Here is a 20,343-nt window from a genome sequence, read left to right as displayed (position 1 = left end):
GTGGGTACGGTTTGTTAATCCGTGGCCATGATTTGTTAAACTGAGGGAAGAGTTTAAGTATTTGTGAGTGCGGTCTATATCTAAGGGGACAAATTGCAAAACGGTCACCACGGATTGATTTTTTTTTTTTATAATTTTTTTTTTGTCCTACAGATTTTTTGGGTTTTTTTTTTTGCACATAATATAACAGACTATATTGTTACATTAAGTATATTTGTTTTCATAGCATTGAATATGTACATTGTAGGACAACATTTGCAGATTGTGAAATAACATGTATATTTAAAAAAATCGAATGTGTGCATTGTATCTATGGAAGATTGTAGGAAATTTTAAAACATATGTTGTATATCTGTACATTTGTAAAAGTCACATTTCCAAAAATTTAGGACCCACCTTCTGTCATTCATAAACAACTACCACTTTAAGTTTTTAGAGCATTCTGCAGTTCTAACTTTTGGTTTGTTTTACGTTCTTTGGATGCCCTACAACAACAGCTGAATGCTGAAAAAAAGGATGCCTCAGAGTTTGCCTTTTGCTGAGGCAGGTTGCAATTTTTATATGCTGTTATGGTTTTCCAGTCTCTTCTTTTGGCAGTTAGATTCTGTTTTATAAATTCAGAATAAACAATCTCTTCTAATAGTCATTTTGTTATGTAGTTTATAATAATTTGTATGTAAGTTGTAGTGTGTTTTATTATATAGTTGTTTTATTTTAATTGTGATGTTACTTCCTGTTTAAATGGGTATGGAGTATAAATAAATAAATACATTTACATGTAAACTGAAGGATGTTGAGTTACTGACTTTTTGTTTAAAAAAAAAAATCTTTTTAGCCATGGTCTCTGATTTAAAGAAATAAATCAAAACGGACATGATTTACTGTCATAGAATCTTGCTGTACATAAAGCAAGACTAAACTATAATTGCTTCAATGTTGATTCAATGTAAAATAAATGATTTAATTTAAGTTGAACAAACATTGATTTTATGCCCATCTTGATCTATTTTTCATCATTGAAATAACATTATTTCAAGGTGCAAACCTGATGAAAAATCAATGATAAATTTTAACATTGATTCAATGACAAGTTGGTTGATGCTTTAATGTTGATTCAATGATGATTCAATGTTGTTCTGCTATCTGGGAAACATTACGGAAGCACATTGCATTCACAAAAGAAAAAAAAATCTTAGGAATTTTGACATAATTATGACTTAATATCTCATAATTATGAGATTCTGATCTCATAATTATGACTTACTATCTCATAGTTATATTATCTCATAATTATGACTTACTATCTCATAGTTATGAGAAATGCTTTTTCTTTTGTGAATGCAATGCACTTTTGTAAAACAAAAACATATAAGCAAACAAAAAACTCTACCTGTGCACGGATTACTTATTTATAGACTGATTATTTAACTTTTGTTTAATAAATATATAATAATGTGATGACCAGTGGTGGCTGGTGGGGGGTGGAAACAAAAGTATAATTAAACTTTCAATTAACACCTGTAAATAGCCATAAAAAGTGCTGGAAAAGCACAGAGTGTAAGATCACTTGACTGCTGCTTAATAAGATCAGGTTGATCTCATCCAAGCTCTTTAACTTTTTTCATTTTTCGTCCGATCGCCTTGCGAAGGGTTATTTTAGCAAAGAAATTACAGAATTTTCTCTCATATTTAGCTGCTTCCACATCAATCACTATTCAGTACTTTACCTAACCATCTACTGACCGTTAATAAGACTTGTTGGGAATATTCTAATCATATGAGCCCAAATATTTAAAAAAAATATTGATTCGCTAAAAAAAAACAAAAGTGGGCGGGTTCTGGGCGCACAGTGCTCCGCCCCAAGGATGATTTGGGGGAAAATATATATATATAATTAGAGCTCAGCCTCCAATCACATTAAAAAAAAAACAATTTTAAAAATTTAGGTGCCTACATAGACACTTTTTTGTCCGGCGCCCTGCATACACGAACACAAATGAACGTAATACAGATTAGTTTTTTTTTATTATAATTCTAAATAAATAATGTTAAGAAATACAGCGAAATATTGTGACTAAATGACTATTTCATTATTAAATCAAATAATTAGCATGTTAAATAATTACATATTAAAGTATCATTCTTCTCTGCCTGACTTTTAAGGGGGCGGCGCCCCAGCGCTCCTATTGACCGGCCGCCATTGAAGGAGAGGTTAAGAGATCGTTAAGGAAACGTTATGGGAACGTACAAGTACCTAAACCCCCTACTATTATACACTCCGGACAGTAGGTGGCGGTATGCACCTGAACACATCGGTTTGCGACCCGCCAGTTAAATCAAAGAAGAAAAATAAGCGGAATTCCTTGGGATTTGAACGCCAATAAGCGGAGGGTTAGTATTTTTCCTGCGTTATCTGCTGACACACGCTGTTCATTCGCTTTAACAGTTTGCTTTGATATTTTATCTCAGCATGAATAATTAATAACTTGTGTAACGTCAGCGTTATATACTTTTCCTCAGGTTTTGCTGTGTGATGTTGATAATCGCCTCCACACTGAGATGTTACTGACGGATTTTTACAGAGACTGTTTGATGAGATGAATTAAAACTCCAAGCTTGTTGTGTCTGAGGTAAGTTCAGCTGAAAACGGGGGGTTACCTACTTGTAGGGTTACCTACACAATCATTTAGTTTTTCCAAACATTTGTTTTTCCAGCACAGTGTAAAATGTTAGATAAAATGTGTGTATGTGAGTAAGGACAGCAGTTTATTATTATTGTGTAAGAGACCACTTTGCAGACAATAAACAAACGATTTTTCAACCGCGGTGAAGTTCGTTGGACGTTGGATATTCGACCTCCGGCCACCAGATTTGTAGCGGAGATTCGCTAACAGAGTCCGGCGAAAGCACCTCGCCTACTGCGCGAGTTAGGGACTGTCTGCAAATTACTGTCCGACTAAAATACGGGTAATATTAACATTATAAACATTTATATTTAAAATAAATAAATGAACATTTGCCTCAAAATCTATTCTAACGTGTGTACACTTGTCTTGCAGAGGGCACAACCTTTTTTTATTAAATATTATCACTTTTCATGTTTATTAATAATTAATATGTAATTCTTTTTTTTTTTGTGCGCAGTAATGTACAGTATGTGACAAATGAAGGCTTAACTTAAGTCAGGGTGTCTCAATGTGTACACCCATGTACAGACTATTAGGGCCCAAGCACTATGACATCAGCCCTATTACATTACAGCCGTGGTTCTTAAAGTGTGGGGCGCCCCACCTGTCATGTCTGTATTCCCCACTAGTGATGCGCCCCACACTTTAAGAACCACGGCAATGAACGGGAGGGAATTAGTGGAAAATAATAGGAAAGTACCTATTCTAATTCATGCTTTTCTTTTTGACAATAAAGATCGGACACTCGAAACTAAATAATCACACGCAAAGAAATGGATCATTAATAAAAGTAAATTAATATAACATCAGAGAAAAAGTGGAACCATAGTGCAACAATAACGGTTTAACGTCGGCATGTTGATTGCTGAGGAACAGTATATAAGGAAAAAAACATTCGGTATTATATATGTAATTTCATTTATTCCAATGTGTTTGCTGATGTTTCTGTATTTTTGTTAAAAAATCATATTTTATCTGGCAGTTCTAGTCTGGCATTTCTAGTTTCCAGTGTGGCAACAAAGTTGCTTTTTGATCCTTTGCGCTGAACAGAAGGGAAGATCAATATCGTTCTACGCTTTTTGTTGGTGTGCGGCATTTAGCGATGATCCCTTGTTATGCGCTAAAATGCCCCCCTGCCACAGATTGCCCCCCTACATAATCTCTATCAAATATTATATTAGGACATACATTCAAAGGTTTATTATCATCAGATATATTATTACTATTATAATTAACCCTAGGCACGTGACACTCGTCGAGACGATTAATACAAATCCCCCAAAATGATTATTTTATGTCACATTTATTTTGCAGGGGTTTGTCAATGTACAAACAACAAATTATTTATCACAAATTACATCCGTGACAGAGGGGGCATTTTAGAGCATAACAATGTTGCGCTTGGATTCATGGTGGGATGGTGGGGCAGAGGAGAGACCCATGTGTGTTTTGTGTCTTACACCGCTGGCAGCAGACCGCATGAGACCCAAGAAATTAGAAAGACACTTAGGGACAACACACGCCAGTCACGTTACTAAGCCACTCGACTTCTTTAAAAGAAAGCTCTGGATAAGTGACCATGTAAGCATGTTATAACAATTGCACATGTATTTTATCTGTTTTGAACTTGGTGTTATTTGATCTTATTGGTTTAGAAATTGATAGTTCGATAACTTGTAAACTTGGCAGTTTTCGTTATTTTGTTGACAAGTGGGGCTTAAAAATTCGCCCACCGCCTTAAGTGGGGAATTACAGAAAATGTTTGAGAACCACTGCATTACAGTGTGTAAAGGGCCCTCTTGTTTTTCTAAAGAACCAAATACTATGAACATCAGCCCTACAGTACGTTATCATAGTGTGTGAATGGCCCCTTTGTTCTTTTTCTTTTTTTTTTTTTTTATTTTTATTTTTTAGAGACCAAGCACTGTGACATCACCCCTATTACATCATAGTGTATGAAGGGCTCTCTTTTTTTTCCAGGCTCCATGCCTTTTTGGCTTTTCTCGCCCGGGGCCCTCAGACAAGATTGTGCTGCATAGCTTATGCACACTTGCATGTATACATGGAAAAGCCGGTACACATTAAGGCCTTATTCACACAGGCATTAGATTTTTGGATAAACGAACGCGCTCTGAATGTCTTAGACGTTTATGTTGCGTTTGGAAGTGGGGCTCGATTGACTTCTACACTGGCGTTTGTTTGGCTCTGTCTAACATCAGCCTGCAGCCCAAACTGTAGTTTGTGGGTTAACCTGTGGAGGCAGTGTCAGGAAGTGTGTTTTGTGGTTTTGACGCCGTATAAATGCACAGCCGTACAAACGACAAATGCAGCCGGACACCAAAGCCCCTGTGAACACTCTAGTTGACTCCTACAGAAATGTAATTAATGAAATGTAATTAAAAAAGTTGTCGTCTGCAAAACATGTAGCCACACATTGTAAAATAGATTTTGAGGAAAAACAAGACCTGAAAGTTATTGAAATAAAATCAATACAATCTAAAAAAAAATAATAATTAATAAAAAATTATTAATATATATGAAAAGTGATAATATTGAACAAAAATGGTTGTGCCCTCTGCAGGACAGGTGGACATACATTTTAGAATAGATTTTGGGGCAATAGGTCACATGACCTGAAAGGTATTGAAGAAAATTCTATTAAAAAAATTAGTAATAAACATGAAAAGTAATGATATTAAATAAAAAAAGGTTGTGTCCTTGCAGGACATGTGGACACACATTTTAGAATAGATTTTGAAACAATAGGTCACATGACCTGAAAGTTATTGAAGTAAAATATAGAATTATTACATATTAATTATTAATAAATATGAAAAGTGATAATATTGAATAAAAAAAGGTTAATTTTTTTTCATTTATTTATTTTAAATTTGTTTACAAAATTAATATTTTACGTATTTCAGTCAGACAGTGATTTGCAGACGGTCCCTAACTCGCGCAGTAGGCACGAAAACACTGGCAAACCTGTAACAATTTTTATCAAACTAAATTCTTTGCCAAAAATGAGCTGAAAGCTTGCCACAAACCTTTTATGTTTGTAATGGAGAAAACAAAAATAAGACTGTGAAAGTCAGAGTCCTGCAGGACACTCTGTAAATGCTAATTTAATTTTAAAACTGCAAATTTTACCTGAGGAGTAAAAAGGGACAATATACCAAATCCTGACTTTTAAATGATGAAATATTTTATTTGTTTGTGAGGTGTAGGCTACATTTTTAAATCTTTGATAAAATGCAAATTCTATAAAATAATGAAACAGTTTGAGATTTGTCCTTGTACTTATAAACAGAGTTTTTAAAGACTAATCAGGATGACCTATTAAAGCGATTATATTTTTAGATTTAGTTTGAAGTGCAGAGTGTAACTAAAACTACAAGTGAAATAAAAACTATATTTAAAAAATAAGAACTACAGTAAATAAAGCTGTTTATTGAGACCTAAAAGTGAAGCTTAGATGAATGTAAATTAATTAATGCATTTAACCATTTTAAACAAGGAATATAGTGTTTTATCATTGCCATAATACTATGAACATCTGCTCAAGTGATCAGTATTGCTATGCATGCTAACAAACTTTGAAGAGAGAAACTCCTAGTCCGCAATAACAAAGTAAATACTCAACTCTAATATTTTGGCAAGCGGTGAACGATTTTGCTTCCACCAAAACCATATAAATAATTTTGAGACAGAAGATGTTATCTCTCCGGTGTTGGTGAACAGTTGACCTGGACCTTCTACATTTTTGTGGTGTTCTGGATGTTTTTTAATAACTTGGATAATGTTTTTTAATAGATTTTAAGATTTTGTGGGTTTTTGAGACCTCCTGCTGCCTCACAAATCGATAATTTTCTGGTTGGTGATGCCCATGATGCTCTATGAGTTAAATGTAGGACAGGAGCTTACAGTTTAGTGAAAGGGCTAGATCCTCTGTTTTATTGTGCTGTAGTGATCAAATGTCTGGAATTTATTGTCTAATGTACCTGATCTCTTGTTTGTTGTTGTAATGAAGACACAAGTCCATGCAGAACTGATTGTTCATACAGACACCCAGTTACACTACAGTTCATAGAAAGCATGTTCCAAAATTATAAACCTGTTAGCAGACCAGTGGCTAGTTAATGTTTGTTAACTTCACAATGTGGCAATGTGGAAATCAGTATCAAGTAAAGATCTCTGACCGAAATGACACAGATACCAGAGTTGGAGATCGCATAGACGTTATCTAGTTTAACCACAGCAGAAATCAAATTCAAAATCAAATCAAATTCAAATTTTATTTGTCACATACACAGTCATACACAGTACGAAATGTAGTGAAATGCTTACACGACCGCCAGTGACCTTAAAAAGAGAATTAAAACTTATAGGTAATAAATATCAATAGACGAGATATGATAAAAAATTTAAATTTAAATAAAAATTTAACTAGAAAAAAATAGAACATGAAAATAGAAATATATTGTATGCATAGAACTATAATTTTGTGCAAGTATGCATAGAAAAAGTGACTCTGTGCAATAGTTATTAAAGTGACTTTGTGTAATGGTCCAGAATGTAAACGTGAACATGTAGTGTAGATGTGATGTGCGTGGAGTTGTCCATATTGTCCATTGATGTATAAAGATTGATTGGTTGATTTTGAGAATTGTGAAAATATTGTGTTAGTTATGCCTAGTGGTGTGGTTGAGAGACCTTATCGCCTGCGGGAAGAAGCTCCTCCTCAGTCTCTCTGTGTTGGCCCTCAGGGAGCGGAATCGCTTCCCAGACCGCAACAGAGTAAACAGTCCATTGTTGGGATGGCTGAGGTCCTTCACGACCTTCCTGGCCTTGGTCCAGCACCGCTTGGTGTAGATTGAGTGCAGGTCAGGGAGCTCGATGCGGATGATGCGCTCAGCTGATCGCACCACCCTCTGTAGAGCTCGTCTGTCCTGCATGGTGCTGTTCCCGAACCAGGTCGTGATGTTTCCCGTCAGGATGCTCTCTATGGTGCAGGAGTAGAAATTCCTGAGCACCTTGGAGGGCAGTCTAAAGTCTCTCAAGCGTCTGAGGTGGTACAGACGCTGCCGGGCCTTTTTTACCACGGTGTTGATGTGACAGGACCATGTCAGGTCCTGCGTGATGTGAACACCGAGGTATCTGAAGCTGTCCACTCTCTCCACTGGGCTCCTGTTGATGACGGGGGTCTGGTAGTTCCTCTCCTGCTTTGTACTGAAGTCCACTATCAGCTCCTTTGTCTTGCTGACGTTCAGGAGGAGATTGTTTCTCTGGCACCAGTTCTCCAGATTTCCAACCTCCTCCAGGTAGGCCGTCTCATCGTTGTTGGTGATCAGGCCCACCACGACAGTGTCGTCAGCAAACTTGATGACGGTGGTGGAGTTGGTAGTGGCCACGCAGTCAGAGGTGTAAAGAGAGTACAGCAGGGGGCTCAGAACACAACCCTGGGGGGCTCCAGTACTGAGAGTGATGGAGGCTGAGACATGGCCGCCCATCCTTACTGCCTGTGGTCTGCCAGTCAGAAAATTGGAGATCCACTGACACATGGATGAGCTGAGTCCCAGGTGCTCCAGCTTGGTGGTGAGTGTGGAGGGAATTATGGTATTAAATGCCGAGCTGTAGTCGATGAAGAGCATTTTCACATAATTCCCCCTCCGAGTGTCCAGGTGAGTGAGAGATGTGTGGAGGAGATGTGAGATTGCATCGTCCGTGGAACGGTTTGGACGGTATGCAAACTGTAGTGGGTCCAGTGTGTCTGGTAGTGAAGAAATGATGAAGTCTCTGACCAGGCGTTCAAAGCACTTCATCACTACTGAAGTGAGGGCTACAGGGCGATAATCATTGAGGGAAGCAGGATGAGGTTTCTTTGGGACTGGAACAATAATGGACTCTTTGAAGCATGTGGGGATCACCGACTGAGATAAAGAGATGTTGAATATCTCAGTGAACACAGGTGCTAGCTGGTCTGCGCAGGCTCTGAGGATACGGCCTGAGATGCCGTCTGGTCCTGCTGCTTTCCTGGTGTTCACTCTCTTGAAGGCTCTCCTCACGTCATGCTCGGTGATGATGAACGCGCTTCCGGTGCTGGCAGTGACTTCCTGTCTGCAGCCATTAGCGCCGCTAGCATTAGCATCGCTAGCATTAGCATCGCTAGCGTCTTTAGCTGCAGCCTCGAAGCGAGCATAGAAAGTGTTCAGCTCATCTGCCAGAGACACGTCTGCGTTTATCATACCGGATGTTGGTGCTTTATAATCCGTTATTGTCCTTAATCCCTGCCACAGGCTCCTAGAGTCACTCTGTTGGAGTTGTGACTCTAGTTTTCTCCCGTAGCGCTGCTTCGCCTCTTTCACCGCCTTCCGGACGCTGTATGACGCAGCCTTGTACGGTTCCATGTCCCCCGACGCGAGTCCCGTGTTGTAGGCAGCGGTGCGAGATCTCAGAGCGTCGCGGATGGTTTTATCCACCCACGGCTTCTGGTTGGGAAACGTTTTAATAGTCTTTTTCTCCACGGTATCATCCGCTAGTTTCCCGATGAATCCCACAACCGCTTCCGTAAACACGCTGACGTCACCATCGGAGCTGTTTCTGAACATGTCCCAGTCTGCGTCATCGAGTGCGTCCTGTAACGCGGCCACCGATTGGTCCGTCCAGCGCGCGACCTCCCTCTGAACCGGAACTTCCTGTTTCAGCCTTTGTTTGTATTTTGGCATGAGGAAGATGGCGGCGTGGTCGGATTTGCCAAACGGAGGGCGAGATTGTGCCTTGTAGCCGTCCTTGACCGTAGTGTAACAATGATCCAGTGTCCTTTCGCCCCTGGTGGGGCAGGTGATATGCTGATAAAAGTTTGGCGCTGCGCGTTTGAGGTTGGCACTATTAAAGTCCCCCGCCACAATAAGCGCAGCGTCCCGGTGTTGTGTTTGTTGTTGTGTGAGTGCCTCATGCAGCTCGCATAAGGCAGTGTCCGTGTCCGCTTGTGGTGGAATATAAACGGCGCTGATTATGACCGATGTGAACTCCCGAGGAAGGTAAAAAGGACGACACATGATGGACAGTAGTTCCAGGTTTGGTGTGCAGGAGCGTGTGAGAGGAACAACGCTCGCGCTGTTGCACCAGCTGCTGTTCACCATTAAACACACGCCGCCTCCCCTTGACTTCCCCGAGTCTCGCGTCCTGTCCATGCGGTGAACCGAGAAGAACTCGGCCGGCTGGATGGCGTGGTCCGGCACCGCTGGGTTCAGCCATGTCTCGGTAAAGCAGAGGAGATTGCAGTCCCGAATGTCTCTCTGGAACTTTATCCTGGCCCTGAGGTCATCGAGCTTGTTCTCCAGTGACTGGACGTTGGCGAGCAGGATGCTAGGCAGAGGTGTGCGGTGTGCACGGGCTCTCAGCCTGTTCCTGACGCCGGCTCGTTTCCCTCGGGGCCGCCGCTTTGCGTCGCGTCCTTTGTTGTCCCTCAGGATCTCACTCGGCCAGCTCGGATCCGGAGTTAAAAACGTCGAATTGTGAGTACATTGTATACCAATAGAAACAAGAGTGTCTCTATCATAACTAATGTACTCCATGGTGGTAATTTGACTGGTTTTAAGACGGTAAAAACTAACTTAAATAACAAAAACAAAGAAAATCTGGTCGGAGCAGTCGTGACGGCAGCCGACCTCACCGGCGCCATCTTGGACAAAAAAAGAAGCAGTGTTTATAAGGCATTTCGTCTTTTGTGGGCCGGCCGCCGATTTTTTTTTTTTTTTTTTTTTTTTTTTGTGTAATGTTATAAACTATTAAAGGTGGCGGATTGGCCAATTGGTCATGATCGACTCTGGGCTGGACCAATTACAGCTGAGGAGGTCAGATGCACCCTCCCCCTTGCAACGGCTCAGCAATCACATATTGTTGAACAAAAATGGAGAACAAAAAACGCAAAGGAGCAGGAGGAGCCGAAAAAATTAGGGCCAAAAAGAAACTAGCCCTTCAGGCAGATGCTGCCAAATGTGCTAAAATATCACAGTTGTTTGGTGGCTATAGTGGAGCTTCCACTTCAGTAAAATTAGCAAGTGATGGAGGCCAGCAGCCGCAGGTTGAAGAGGGAAAGGGGAGGCAGGAGGAGGAGAGACCCGAGGCGGCAGGAGGAGGAGAGACCCGAGGCGGCCGCCGGTCCAAGTGGCAGAACTGAACTTGAGGTAGCCTAAGTAAAACCAAGTAAAACCATAAAAAAACTTATAAACCAAGTAGGTGTAGCTTATTTTCGTTGTGCTTGCTAACTTTTTACAGTCAGTTACAATAACTCCTACTGTGTACTAGTTAGCATGATGACAGAGTTTCTATGCTGGTGCTATGATGTTACTGAGAGTGAATTATTGATAAGGTTAGTTAGTATGGGTTGCCAAACGTAAAAAACGTAATCGTCCCGTATTCAGAGAAAATATTACGCGTTACGTATTGAGGTGAAAAGGAACGCGATTTGTCCTGTATTTTAGCTAGAATAAAAAAACAAACAAACAAACAAAAAAAAACACAAAGCTGGAGTTATCCTGTGACTTTACGCTGCGCAGCAGCCTCGGCTTCTCTCATTCTCTCCCCCTCCTTCTCCAGGGGAACGAGGCATCTGTCCCGTCGCCTAAACAGCTCACGCTGGAGGAAGCTGAGCTTTACAAGCTGCTTACTCAAGCAGGGGAGGGGGAGAGGGGGCTCCTTGAGTTACCCATGCTAAGCTCACTACCATAGAAAGATGACTTCATTGTTGATCAGCTGATCAGTTTATCAGCTGTTTGCTGGAGCCACAGCCATAAAAGCTGCTAGTCATGATCGGTTTGGATATGTGAGAGAGAAACATAAAGGTGAAACCAGGAGATGTCCTTATTGAATCATCAGAGTTGAACAGGTAATGGAGAAACAGATTTATTTTTTAGGTGACATGAATGAGTTGAAGAGAAGTTATGAACTGTTTCTGAGAGACAAATAACACCAGGATCCTTTTCTACATAGCTGACAGCTGGTAACTGTGCAGGGGCGGGTCTAGCAAAGTTTTGCCAGGGGGCCAGGTAGGGCATTAAAAAGGAAAGGGGGGCACAAAGAAATACTTTTTTCTTATTCTCATTTTAAATGTTTAGCTTTTAAATAATTATCTAAATCTTACAACCAAAGCGGTCATTTGATGTTAAATACATAGAAATCCATTATCGTTTATAGTAAATATTAAGTCTAAAAATATTAAGTCTCTGTAAGCCCAGTAAGCTTACCATCTGTGGAGTCTGAAATTATGTTGAAGAAAGATGTTGAATCTATTTAATTATTGTAGAAAAATAATTGATTTCTGTGCATTTGTGTTACGATTTAGCTGGTTGTGGCAGCCCAGGTCTCTGGATGACACTCCAGCGATCGTGATCTGTGTTTTGTTGTGTTGGCATCAAAAATTCAATTAAGTGTTATTCTTTCTCAACTTTCTTTCTCTGTCTCCTTTCACTTTTTAAAGGTTGCCATGTTTAAAAAAATATTTTGTGCTGCCATGCTGTTTGTTAATGTGGTAAATAAATAGTTTATGAAAATATCACTAAATCTGTAATTTATTAATTGTAATACTCATTAATGATCATGTCTCACCTCTAGTCTTCTCTGTCTTAATTTCAGGTTTCCACCATGTGTTGTAGATGGTTCAGGAGGTTAACTCGACCAAGCAGTCTTTTGTTTTCCGCTAAGTACTGTTTAGAATACCAGAATAGGGAGGATAGTGTAGGTTTAAGTTTATTAGATTGATACATATATACCAACAGGACAGTGTACATTGCTGTCAGAACAGCGTTTGTTTTCATTCAAAGGCTTTATGGCTTTGCCAATAATACCTAGTGGGCCGGTCTCTAGTCAAAATGCCCGGGCCGATTTTTTGTCCCAATCCAGCCCTGGTTCCTGCCTCTTCTGGAAGAAAGTATTATGTTTTATGTATTATGGTGCAAAGTCCACCACCCTCTGTCCTTCTACATTCCTGTTTTGAAGACCAAACCTGCCCATCACATTTTCATCCCTTCCCCAACATGTCCATTGAAGCCTGCACCAATCACCACTCTCTCACCTCTGGGGATGCTCTGCATCACTTCATCTAACTCACTCCAGAATTTCTCGTTCTCTTCTAACTCGCATCCTTCCTGTGGTGCATAACCACTTACAACATTGAACATTATCCCTTCAATTTCCAGCTTCAGACTCATCACCCTATCTGATACTCTCTTCACCTCTAAAACATTCTTACAAACTCCTCTTTCAGAATAACTCCCACTCCATTTCTTTTTCTATCCACACCATGGTAAAACAATTTAAACCCGGCTCCTAAGCCTCGAGCCTTGCTACCTTTCCACCTGGTCTCCTGAACACACAGTATATCCACCTTCCTTCTCTGCATCATATCAACCAACTCTCTTCCCTTCCCTGTCATGGTCCCAACATTCAAAGTCCCTACTATCATTTTTAAACTCTTGCTTTCCTCTTATCTCTCTCTGCTTTTAAACACACCTTCCTCCTCTCCTTTTTCGACCAACAGTAGCCCAATTTCCACCAGCACCCTGTAGGTCAACAGCACCAGTGGCGGTCATTGTTAATCCGGGCCATGACCGGTACAAACATAATTCCGGTATGGGAATTATATTTGTTATTCGCATCATTGATTTGCTAAATATTTTACGTCGGATGCCCTTTCTGACACAACCCTCTGCATTTATCCAGACTTGGGACTGGCACAAGAAGACACTGGATAATGTGTAACTAGTCAACTTAAAACATTATAACATGACTAAAGAAACATTCTCTTTTTAAGTAACTTGAAAAACCATCTTGTTAAGGAACATTGTATTTTTAATGGCCATTCCATGCATAAATTGGTCAACAAGGTGTAAATAAATGTAAAACAAATTCCTTGAGTTAAATATCTTTGCAGAAGATTTGAATAAAATCTAAAAGTAAATTTTAGAAAATAGATTTGAAATAGCAGTTCATTGTACTTTGACAAAAATATTGTGAAGAGCTTACTCCTTCTTGAATATAAACAGAATATGAATCTATAACCTTATATTAAGTGACTGGCACTGTTATTACAAAAGCAAAACATAATCATCATTATCATAATTTCAGCTATTAACGAAATAACACCTGAATAACTGCAATTTTATTGCTTGAATTATTAATCATACCTACTAATGGCGTTGTAAGGACGATGTCCAAGGCACTAAAGATGGGTCCAGTCGTTCATCTTCATTACTTTGATTATGTACCACTGTCAGTGGTCATGCACACCTATCGATCCTCCACAAGCTTTTAAGACTCCAGTGCATCTTTAAGCCCATGACCAATTATTTACCCAGTATGATCGTCAGGAAAATAACATGTCTGAAGGCAAAAACTTTGCAGCTTCCATTCTGCATCAGCATAATGGGCTGTAAGGCTCATGTAAGGCTGAAGTTTACGACTTTTTTACGTAGAAAAAAAGATGCCTTTTCAAGCTGCTCCGCTACTTTTTCACGTGTTTCAGTGTAGCTAAAGCTACGTCTTTAAAATATTTGCGGCTCAGCAACTTGTATTTTGAATCAGTAGCATTTTTATGAACCCTGGCTTTTCGATGGTGTATATGGGAACATTAGCAATATGAAACACCACAGCATCTGTAAGTTCTGTCCATCGGGGTGCCTTTTTGTCATATGGAACGGAACTGGAAAATGAAACCGCTAATGACATCTGGTGTTTTGCAATTTTAGGTGGACCTTTTGCACTTGGACTTAGCTTGTCTTCATCTCTTAACTTTGAACATTCTTCCCATTCAGCTTGGTGCCTTTGTCGCAAATGTTGGAGTAAATTAGGGGTGCTGCCACTGTCGGTTGCAACTGACTTTCTGCATACAGTGTAACCTTGGAACCTTGTTCCGGAAGCGAGCTCGTATTCCAAAACACACGTAAACCAAATTTATTTTTCCAATAGGAAATAATAGAAATTTAAATTAATCATTCCACAGCCCAAAAAATAAATACATAAAAATAATTAACACAAAATATAAAGTAACAATAAAAAAGTAAAAATAAATACAGACAGATTAGTGTTTCCATTAATGCGCTCAGGCATTGTGTGTATTTCTCTCTCTTGCGCAGCAGAGTGTGTGCGCTGTGTGCGCGTAATTTGACACCGTGTCTGTTCTCTCTCTCTCTCTCTTGCGCACCTTTATTGTCTTTGTGTGTGTGTGTGTGTGTGTGTGTGTGTGTGTGTGAAGCAGAGAGGGGGTGCTTCTCACACACGCACAAACACAGAAAAGGCGAGAGAGAGATTCCGGAGCGAATAGAAAGAAAAAACGTTGGCTCAGTTGTGATCACATGACACTCGGTGTCAAAAGAAGAAGCAGATGCGTGATACTCGGTGCTCGTAAACAAAGACTTTTTTAAGAGTTTTTTAAATCAAAATTGATTGAAAAAATCTTTGCTCGTCTTGCGGAACACTCGCAAACCGCGTACCTCGCAGTCGGTTTCACTGTATTTAGCATTTGACAAAAGTCTGTGCAACGTCTGACCTCTCAAATCCGAACCATTTCCAAACCACAGAGGAAACGTTTACTACCTTTCTTTGGCACAAGGTCATCCTGACGTGAAGAACTGCCGTCCATCTCTGATATTTCTGTAGCCTATTACGTTCCTTCATAGTGCTTTACTTTCACAAGTAAGCGGTTAATTAGGCGCGCCATCATGTGGTCGGACAATATTGCCTCTTAATTATTCTGCCATTGGTGCAATTACAATGTATCTAATATTTTTCTAAAAAATCGTGATACCTCGATTTAAGAAAAAATTTTATCGTCTTAAAACGTGAAATTGGAATTAATCGAAAAAATCTAAAGAATCACCCAGCCCTACTGATTAGATTAGCAACACTAGTCTAAACAGAGCCAAATTCAATCTGACCACTTTCACATAACATCGTGGACAGTCAGCCTAAGATACGGATTTGTAACACAGCATTCCTGACCTTGTTAATGAATAATTAATTTTAAAAAGTTTTACTTTAAATATACTTAATACTTAAAAACATACTTTTTACTTAATACTTAATATTCTTAGGAACTGCCTTTTTTTTCTCCCCAGATAACACATTTTCCCAAGTCTTCCCTTGCCCCTGATGTGTTCACTGTACTTAGATTTACCTCCAAAAACACTTCAAGATATGGCCTTTGAAGAAAGTACTAAGAAAACATTATCTGGTCATCGTGAAGAATATCATGAAGAAATGAAGAACCAAAATTACCAGTGCTCAGGTTGTGGGAAGAGATTTAGTTACCCAAGTCGTCTGAAAAGACATCAGCGCATTCACACAGGAGAGAAGCCGTATCACTGCGCACAGTGCGGAACGAGTTTTACTACTTCTAGTTCTCTCCAAACACACAGGCTCATTCACACTGGAGATAAGCCGTATCACTGCTCACAGTGTGGGAAGAGTTTCACTGCATCTAGTTCTCTCCAAACACACAGGCGCATTCACACAGGAGAGAAGCCTTATTATTGCGCACAGTGTGGAACCAGTTTTACAAGGGCTGATGACCTACAAAAACACCAGCGCATTCACACAGGAGAGAAGCCGTATCACTGCACACAGTGTGGAAAGAGTTTTTCTACTTCTAGTTCTCTCCAAACACACCAGCGCATTCACACTGGAGATAAGCCGTATCACTGCTCACAGTGTGGGAAGAGTTTTACACAGGCATGTCACCTGCAAAGACACCAGCGCGTTCACACAGGAGAGAAGCCGTATCAGTGCTCACAGTGTGAGAAGAGTTTTACTGCAGCTAGGTGTCTCCAAGCACACCAGCTTATTCACACTGGAGAGAAGCCGTATTACTGCTCACAGTGTGGGAAGAGTTTTACTGCAGCTAGTTCTCTCCAAACACACCAGCGCATTCACACTGGAGAGAACCCATATCAGTGCTCACAGTGTGGGAAGAGTTTTACTGCAGCTCGTTATCTCCAAACACACCAGCGCCTTCACACAGGAGAGAAGCCGTATCAGTGCTCACAGTGTGGGAAGAGTTTTACTGCAGCTCGTTATCTTCAAACACACCAGCGCATTCACACGGGAAAGAAGCCGTATCAGTGCTCACAGTGTGGGAAGAGTTTTACTGCTGCTAGTTCTCTCCAAACACACCAGCGTATTCACACAGGAGAGAAGCCATATCACTGCACACAGTGTGGGAAGAGTTTTACACAGGCAGGTCATCTGCAAACACACCAGCGCATTCACACGGGAGAGAAGCCGTATTAGTGCTCACAGTGTGGGAGGAGTTTTAGACATGCAGGTCAATTCAGAAGACACCAGTGCTTTTGCACGGGAGAGAATCCATAGCAATCACAACATGGGACGTGTTGTATGCACTGCCGTCACTCCTAAATATACTGCCTGCCAACATATAATCAGAAGAGTCAATTTATTGGGCTGCATCAAGCTAAGAAAACAACTGAAGAGATTTGAAATTACTGGAAAAGGATTAAGAAACCATAAAGAAATATAAATACTTGGAACGATAGTGCTGAACTATCAACTTTTTAGAAGAAATATCGGGGGGAAAAAACGTGAATTGAGACCACATAAACACTTTTATAAAGTTACATGAAAAAAAATCAACAACCAAAAAAAAAGCTATATTTAATAGTGGAAGGAAAGAAAGCATTTCTATACACACATAATGTGATGACAACTCACAGGATTGGGACTGAACAGCCATAACAGCCACTGTGTGTCCATAAGAAAACCACTTGATAGCAAGAACCATCAGAAAGACTTAAATTTCCTGGGGATCATAAAGATTTGACGTTGGAGCAATGGGAAAAGGTCATGTGGCCTGATAATTCCAGAGTGATTGGTGCATCAGGGTAAGTGAGGAATCATGTAAATTTAATTCAATTTTATTCATATAGCGCTTTTAACAATGGTCATTGTCATCACAAAGATGAAAATAAAATTTGTGGAAGTGTGTATGTGTGAGAAAAATGTGTCTAGATGATGAGATTGTCCCCAATATAAACCTCTGGAGGCAGTGTTGCACTCTAAAGACTGAACCACTGGGTCACTATTGAACACTATTGAATGCTAAACATTCCTGTGATTTTTATTGACTTTTTGCCTCATAACTTCAAAAAGGTTTTGTGATCCCTATTTGTTCTGTTTTGTTTGCCATTGTTTGGGTTAATCTTTTGCCCCTAATTTAGTTGTCCAATTCCTCCCTGTCACTAGGGGGCTTCCACATCTTATTCACCATTGGGTGCGGCGTAACACAATCTGAGGACAGCGCTATCTGCTCCTGCCGCTCGCGTGAGCTCACAGACGCCCCTGATTGACTGTAGAGCCGCAATTATAGTGAGAGCACTAAGTACCTTTCATCTCTCGCCTCGGCTGCGAGAGGTTACAGCATCACCAAGGGATCAAACTTATTATTTTTGACTTTCTGAAATTGAGACTGTAATACGTGGACTGCACACCCAGATATTACTACTTACTTGTAAAGATTATCCATGTAGCAATTAAAACCTGCAATTTAGTTTTTCCAGCTGAAAATGTATTAGTTTTTATAACGAGTAATAAGGTTTTCATTTAAAATGACTTTGTTTTTGAGTATACTATGACAGACTCATCATTATTTGAGTATTCAAAGAGACGCAGCGTCTGACATCAACATCTTAGCGGGTTTCAAAAGACCAAGATGACTGCCATGTAACAGGAAGAGGAATTTTCGTGCGAAACTGGTAAGTTAATTAATAATATTTTAAGATATTAAACAAATAAAAATGGCTTCAGCAGACTTCTAACGGAATTCTGGAAACTGAGTGTTAACTGTTAGCTTAAGTTAGGTATGTCTACCGGTTGCCAGCTATAAATACATTAAGGTAACTTGGAGCCTAATTAATTAAACTGTGCATGACGTGTACTGTAGGTATTGTTAACTTGCAGTTTTAATGAACAGGTATGTCTGGGTGTTGAATAAAGAATGTTCGGGTCATAAAGTTATATCGAATTTAAAAAAATACATGCCAGCATATATTTTTTTTTAATCCAGCAGGTTGTTTTGCAAAAGGTATATGGAGTAAATTAACTAAAACTATTAGACTCTTCACATGAACCTGGACAAGGATAAAATAAAAAATAAAAAAACTTTTGTCTGGAGCATGAAGAGAAAAAAAGTTTTTGTTTTTCAGGCAGATTTCTTTTTTTTTTTTTACCTCGGTTTGTAAGAATTCAAACGGTTGTCAAAATTCCTTGGGGAATTCAGGAAATACTGTTAACATAACTTTACCTTGATTAAAGAGGTAAACATTATTTTTTATAGGAGTGTTAGGTAATGTGTTGGTCATTTTAGATATGCTTCTGTAACTCACATTTAATTTACTTACAGGTTAAGTTATTCATAAGTAACTTTGATTAGCATTGTGTATGGAAATTACTTAATAATAAATAAGCATATCTGCGTCCTTAAGGTGTCACTTGATCATTTAAAATTATTGTTTTAAATGTTGTTCTTGTAGGTTTAAGTCGGCAAAAAGCTTAAAAACATATCCTCCATGATAGTAAGAATTTTGTAAATACTTAACTATATATTAAATCTCTTACTGCTTTAAAAAGGCAAATGTTTAAGTATAACAGACGAGAGTATGAACAGAGAGGGGACGCAGTTTATATGGGTTTCAGATTATTTATGTAGCTGCCAGCCTCACAAGTTATAGAACAGTTGTGGGTTTATTTTGTCTTTTGCTTACTTTTTTCCCCTCCTGCTACTGAAAATTTCACTTGTTCTTTTCTTTGTTGTACTGCTTGAGGATGTCATAGAGGTTGTTATGAAATGTGTCATAAAAGGACTTAAGATCCTTGTTGAGGTAGATACAAAGTAAGATGTGCTAGATGAAAAAAAATGTAGTAATAAAGGTTTGTTTTTGAAATAAAAACTAGACTTGGCTAAGTTAATCTGGATTTAGGCTAAGCTATACAAACATTCCTACATAGCTGCATAATAAAAAGCAAAAAAATATAACTCTCTCCTAAATGAATTATTTTCATTTTATCAGGACATGACTGATATCAATATACTGAAGGCCACAGTGGGCACAACAATGGGGATCTACTCTATGTTGCCAGGGGGACTTCCAGCAGTGACTGTTCTGATGTTGGAGTAATCCTCGAGGGTGATTTTTGATTCATTGTTCCTTCAGATGTCATGAGTAAAATTCTTCTACCTTTACATTCCTGGACTGAGTGGTTTGACTGGTTCTGTCTGCAAATTTAAGGTTACTGATGTGCAGTTGTAATTACTGTCAAATTATGTGCATATGTAATTAATATTCCATATGCTGTTTTACCATTGTAATTCCTATACAGTTATCTGTATATTTGTTGTTGTTTCTATTTTGTTTGGCAATATTCTATATATTGCAAAGTAATCTTTGCATTGTTGCATAGCGCCTTAACGTAAACTTGTTCAGTGCATTTCTTGTTCAGGGAGTTGTGTAAACTATAATACTTTCAAAACACTAAAATGCAGTGTTTCAGTTTGGTGACATCAATTGCTTACATTTTTATGTCATTTTAACTTTGCCCATTTAATGTGCAGACACCTGCTGTTGATGAAGGATCTTGATTAAAGGTT

At 39.2% G+C, this 20,343-nt stretch overlaps 1 protein-coding gene across 1 annotated transcript; it reads left to right on the top strand.

Moving 5' to 3' along the window:
* Positions 1 to 2,314: 2,314 nt before the first annotated feature.
* LOC128509374 (zinc finger protein 239-like) lies at positions 2,315 to 20,340 on the top strand. Its single transcript, XM_053481090.1, has 6 exons — positions 2,315 to 2,391; positions 2,521 to 2,630; positions 11,289 to 11,577; positions 15,803 to 17,581; positions 17,943 to 18,451; positions 19,766 to 20,340. The coding sequence occupies exon 4, from the start codon at positions 15,837 to 15,839 to the stop codon at positions 16,971 to 16,973; it is 1,137 nt and encodes a 378-aa protein (XP_053337065.1). The 5' UTR covers positions 2,315 to 2,391; positions 2,521 to 2,630; positions 11,289 to 11,577; positions 15,803 to 15,836; the 3' UTR covers positions 16,974 to 17,581; positions 17,943 to 18,451; positions 19,766 to 20,340.
* Positions 20,341 to 20,343: the final 3 nt, after the last annotated feature.

Source organism: Clarias gariepinus, chromosome 21 (genome assembly GCF_024256425.1).
Source record: "Clarias gariepinus isolate MV-2021 ecotype Netherlands chromosome 21, CGAR_prim_01v2, whole genome shotgun sequence".
NCBI lineage: Eukaryota > Metazoa > Chordata > Actinopteri > Siluriformes > Clariidae > Clarias > Clarias gariepinus.
The sequence above is the reverse complement of the archived record's forward strand: the minus strand, read 5'-3'. Positions and strand labels throughout refer to the sequence as shown.